Genomic DNA, 4621 nt, shown 5'->3' with positions numbered 1-4621 from the left:
TTTGTCTTCAAATTCTACATCGTCAAAAGAGCGAAACCTTTCGGTCAGATGACCGTAATGTGTAAGTTGTGCTTGCACGCACGCTTCCACACCATTTTGGTATTCTTCCTCTAGGATTACAATGGTCAACCTATCCCCATTTGACGCAGGGTTTTAGAAACTGGATGAGTGGTATGTCACATACTTTATTTATCGTCTCTACAAAGGACTTGGGTTGCTCGGGGAAAACATTCAGCTTTTGGTGTTGGACTGAGTTTAACGTGGTTGGAGTAACTGATTTTGTAGATTGTAGTTTATTGATTGGGGAAAATAAGGTATTCCATTGTGGATGATTGACAGGGCAAATTTTCGGGAAAAAAGGTCTTCTGTGGTTATCAGAGGAATTTAGGTTATCGCCTTAGTCATAAAGTAAATCTCCCAAAAATATTTACAATATTTATTTAATTTAAAATTATAAAAAATAAAAAATAAAAATAAATGGAAAAAGTTATATTTAGTTAAACATTATTCTTATGAGAATATTGGATTCTCATCCTTTAACCATGAGAATAATTAGAAAAAAAAATTATGTACAACAATATTCTGAGAAAAAAATATTTAGGAATATTTTAAAAAAATTTGAAATAAACATAAATTGCAACATTTCTAATGTCACATTCTCGAGAATGAAATTCCAATTCCTAAAACATACACACTATAAAATAAATTTTTTAAAAAATATTTATTCTATTTTCAAAAATTAAAAATTTTAGATTTTTTTTATTTTCGGATATTTTTTTTTATGTTAAAAAATTATTATTTTTATTTTTATAATTTTTTAATTTATTTTAAGGGGAAAATATATTTTTCTATTTTAGGAAAAATATTTTTTTCCTATTTTTGTTTTTTTTTAATTATCAGCTATTTATTTAATTTTCAGAAAAAGTATTTTATTTATTTTTAGAAAAATGTAATATTTTCTATTTTCGTTTTCTTCTAGAAATATATATTTTATAAATTAAAATCTAAAGAACATAAAGTATTCATAAAAAATTCAAACAAAATGAAAACTTTGAATCAGCAAAGCAAACATATCCATATTTAAAAAGAAAAAAAACAATAAAATATTTGAATTAGGCCCACGGATATAGGCAAGCCAAAAGTTTTGAGTGTTTGGGGGTTTAATTATTTTTAATAAACTAAAGGAGAAAATATGTGAGTAGCATTCAAAATCCCAAACTCCGCCAGATTTCGAATCTAAAATAATATTATCAGTAAAACTACTACTTATATAACAGAAGCCTCAATCAAATCACAATCATAACCAAAAAGCCTAATTTTCATCTCTTTCTGATTGTGTTATAGTGAAATATACCCAGAGAGAGAGATGGAGAGTGATGGCTCAAAGATGAGTACAAACACCAATCAATCACCTCCTGTTCTTGTTCACAAAAGGCAGAGGGTTGTTTTAGAAGAATTTCCAGATCTCAGTGTTCCTCCTGGTTATCAGCCTATACAGAATTCCAATTTGGATGAGCCAATTGGTAACAAAAGTAATGTGAAACGTGACAATCAACAGATTGACGAGCCTTATGTATCTGATATCTCTCTTTATCTTCGCATGATGGAGGTAATCCAATCCACCACCTTTTGTAGTAATGCCTAATTTCATCCACAATTTTAGTGTTTTTAAATTAATGCCTTCTCACTTGTTTCTCAGATCGAGGAAAATCGAAAACCAGCGGTTGATTACGTGGAAAACGTTCAGAAACACATTACTACGAACATGAGGGCAACATTGGTTGATTGGTTAGTTGAGGTTGCAGATGAATACAAGCTTCTCTCAGAAACACTTCATCTAGCTGTTTCCTACATTGACAGATTCCTATCTATCCATTCTCTCAATAGATCCGAGCTTCAGTTGCTCGGTGTTTCCGCTATGCTCATTGCATCGTAAGATCCCAACAACTTCTTTATTTTTATTTTTATTTTTCAATTATTACAAATGTTATGTTGGTTTGCTTAAGCATTAAAATTTCATCACTTTTAAATATGCAGAAAGTATGAAGAAACCACTCCACCAAAAGCAGCGGATTTCTGCCAAAGTACTAATAACACCTATTCACTGCATGAGGCAAATATCATACTCATTTCTCTATTAGTGTATCACATATTATATAGTTTTTTTCTTTGTTGCTTTGTGTCTCATATTTATTGCTGTTAATCTAGGTTTTAGAGATGGAAGCTCAGATACTCAAGACCCTGAATTATGAAATGGGAAACCCTAATGTCGTCACCTTTTTAAGGTAATGATTTTTTTTTTCATATCTTAAATGTGAATATCTAAAATTTGCTGGAGGGAGGTTACTTGTACTTATTATATTATTTTCATTTTCATTTATTTCACTTCAGGAGGTTTATCGCCATTGCTTCTGAGAATCGAAAGGTAATTCAAAATGTTGTTTTATTACTGGTTGATAATGTCAAATGCTTTCAAAGTGATACTATTTATTGTTTGTTTTTTGTTTGAGTTGCAGACTTCTAATTCGCAGTTTGAAAATTTGTGCAACTATCTTGCCGATTTAAGCCTGCTTGACTATGAGTGTATACAATTTAAGCCTTCCACTGTGGCTGCCTCTGTTATATTTCTTGCCAAATTTATTATCAAGCCTAGAGTGCATCCTTGGGTAAATATTCGATATTAATGAAATCTAATAATCTATTTGATTCTCTAAAAGGGTAGTATTTCAATGTACTTAATATTTTCTTGCCAAATTTATTATCCGGGCTAGATTACAATCTTGGGTAAATATTTGATGTTATGGACTATAATCTATTTGATCCTCTAAAAGGGTAATATTTTGAATATATTGTAGACTTTGTCCCTCTATGACTCATTGGTATATGGATCTGATGATTTGGAAGATTGTGTTATCATTCTACATGATTTATATTTGTCAAAAAGGGCATCATCCTTGAAAGCTATTCGTGACAAATACAAGAAGAAAAAGGTGATTTTTTCAACTTTTAAGTATTTCTTTTGTTGTAGTGAATTACTAGTATTTCAAGTGTATTGATATGAAATCATTCTTTGGAACAGTTTAAATGTGTAGCAAACTTGCCCTCCCGGCCAGAGCTGCCAGAACGTTACTTTGAAGAAGTTCATGGCGAATAAACTAATTCATATGTTCGATCACTTGCTGAGTACTATATTGGTTATTGTTGGTGAATAAAATTATACTGCTGTTTAATTTGTTATGTTTTATATGGTCGTTAAAATTGCAGAAGTGTAAACAAAATAAGTGACTTATATGATACTACATAATTCTAATTTTTGCAATGAAGAATACAAAAGACTCTTCCTTTATAGATGAAATGTCCATCTCTATCTTGATTCAATAATGTGTACCTTTTATGTTGTCACCTTTCATACATTATTGAAGTATACCATCTCTATTTTTTTTTGGTTGAGGGTTTAAGCCCAACAACAAGAAAAACTACAAAGAAAGAATCCTCCTAATAGTATTTCCTCTAATATCCTTTAGATATGTGATATACATGTTTTGAGGGCGCTCTTCATAAAAATCATGGTTTCAACACCCTTAAGTCCACTAATAAGATCTCCTACTTTTTGTCTTCCATCCATATGTTCAGATTATTCTTAATTTTTTCAAGTGTTCCCTTTATTATTTTCTTTTATAATGCCATTATTATTAGTTTTTCTATGTGTTGTCCCTTTATTCTTTTCTTTTATAATGCCACGTGAACAAATTACAAGGCTAGCTGTAATTCTTTATTTTTTTTTCTTTTCTTATCTGCTTCAGAATCCTTTGTCATCTATTGAACTCCCACTTATTCTTTAAATTTCTTCTGACTTTCTTTATTACCAGTATCTTTACATGTAGATTCATGCATGTTATTATAATCAATGGTTCGATTATTCTCATCAATGCCATCATTATTGTTCCCATCAGTAGCATTAGCATGATTATTATCATCAATGCCTCCATCATTGTCCTCTTCATTAAGTGCCATAAACTTACATCTTGTATTTTTTGTTCTTGTATTGCATTAACTGATATCGTCATTGCCAATGCACCACTTCTGTTCACTTTTCGGTCTACCTCTACAGGGTTTCCTTGTTTTTTTAACTACTGTCCATGGCTCTGCATTTGAAAAGTATTTGTCATTACTATTTCCACCTTTAACATTTTTTTTTGCACTACTATAGATAATACATTTTATGATGACGATTTCACCTCACGTATTGAAAAACCAAGGTATAATTCCTAGACGCACCATGTTTTTTTAAAATATATAATATACAAAATATTATGTCGATTATTTTGAAAACTGAGGGGTAAATCTATTCAGTGTATATCCTTCAAATCCCATCCGCCTCAATTTATGTTTTTATCTCATTAAAAGTGGCGCCTTCTTATGTTACTTTTCACCTCGGCTTTCTTTCCAACCAAGATGAATATGTTTTTCTGATATATATATATATATATATATATATATATATATATATATATATATATATATTATATATATATATATATATATATATATATATATATATATATATATATATATATATATATATATATATATATATATATATAGTTTTAACTTATAGCAT

The 4621-nt window shown here is 29.6% G+C and overlaps 1 protein-coding gene across 1 annotated transcript; it reads left to right on the top strand.

Moving 5' to 3' along the window:
• The first annotated feature begins 1211 nt into the window (after positions 1-1211).
• On the top strand, positions 1212-3327 carry LOC127084929 (putative cyclin-A3-1). The gene is made up of 8 exons (XM_051025458.1): positions 1212-1609; positions 1700-1932; positions 2038-2113; positions 2209-2285; positions 2392-2425; positions 2517-2666; positions 2856-2990; positions 3080-3327. Exons 1-8 carry the CDS (start codon positions 1367-1369, stop codon positions 3152-3154), a joined length of 1023 nt encoding a protein of 340 aa, XP_050881415.1. The 5' UTR covers positions 1212-1366; the 3' UTR covers positions 3155-3327.
• The last annotated feature ends 1294 nt before the right edge of the window (positions 3328-4621 follow it).

Source organism: Lathyrus oleraceus, chromosome 5 (assembly GCF_024323335.1).
Source record: "Lathyrus oleraceus cultivar Zhongwan6 chromosome 5, CAAS_Psat_ZW6_1.0, whole genome shotgun sequence".
Lineage (NCBI taxonomy): Eukaryota > Viridiplantae > Streptophyta > Magnoliopsida > Fabales > Fabaceae > Lathyrus > Lathyrus oleraceus.
The sequence above is the reverse complement of the archived record's forward strand: the minus strand, read 5'-3'. Positions and strand labels throughout refer to the sequence as shown.

What these genes read in the sequence shown, in the direction of transcription:
- LOC127084929 (XM_051025458.1), top strand. Translation starts at nt 1,367, where the DNA reads ATGGAGAGTGATGGCTCAAAGATGAGTACAAACACCAATCAATCACCT. An exon ending in AATGTCGTCACCTTTTTAAG is followed by an intron (nt 2,286 to 2,391) that starts GTAATGATTTTT and finishes ATTTCACTTCAG; the next exon opens with GAGGTTTATCGCCATTGCTT. An exon ending in TTGCTTCTGAGAATCGAAAG is followed by an intron (nt 2,426 to 2,516) that starts GTAATTCAAAAT and finishes TTTGAGTTGCAG; the next exon opens with ACTTCTAATTCGCAGTTTGA.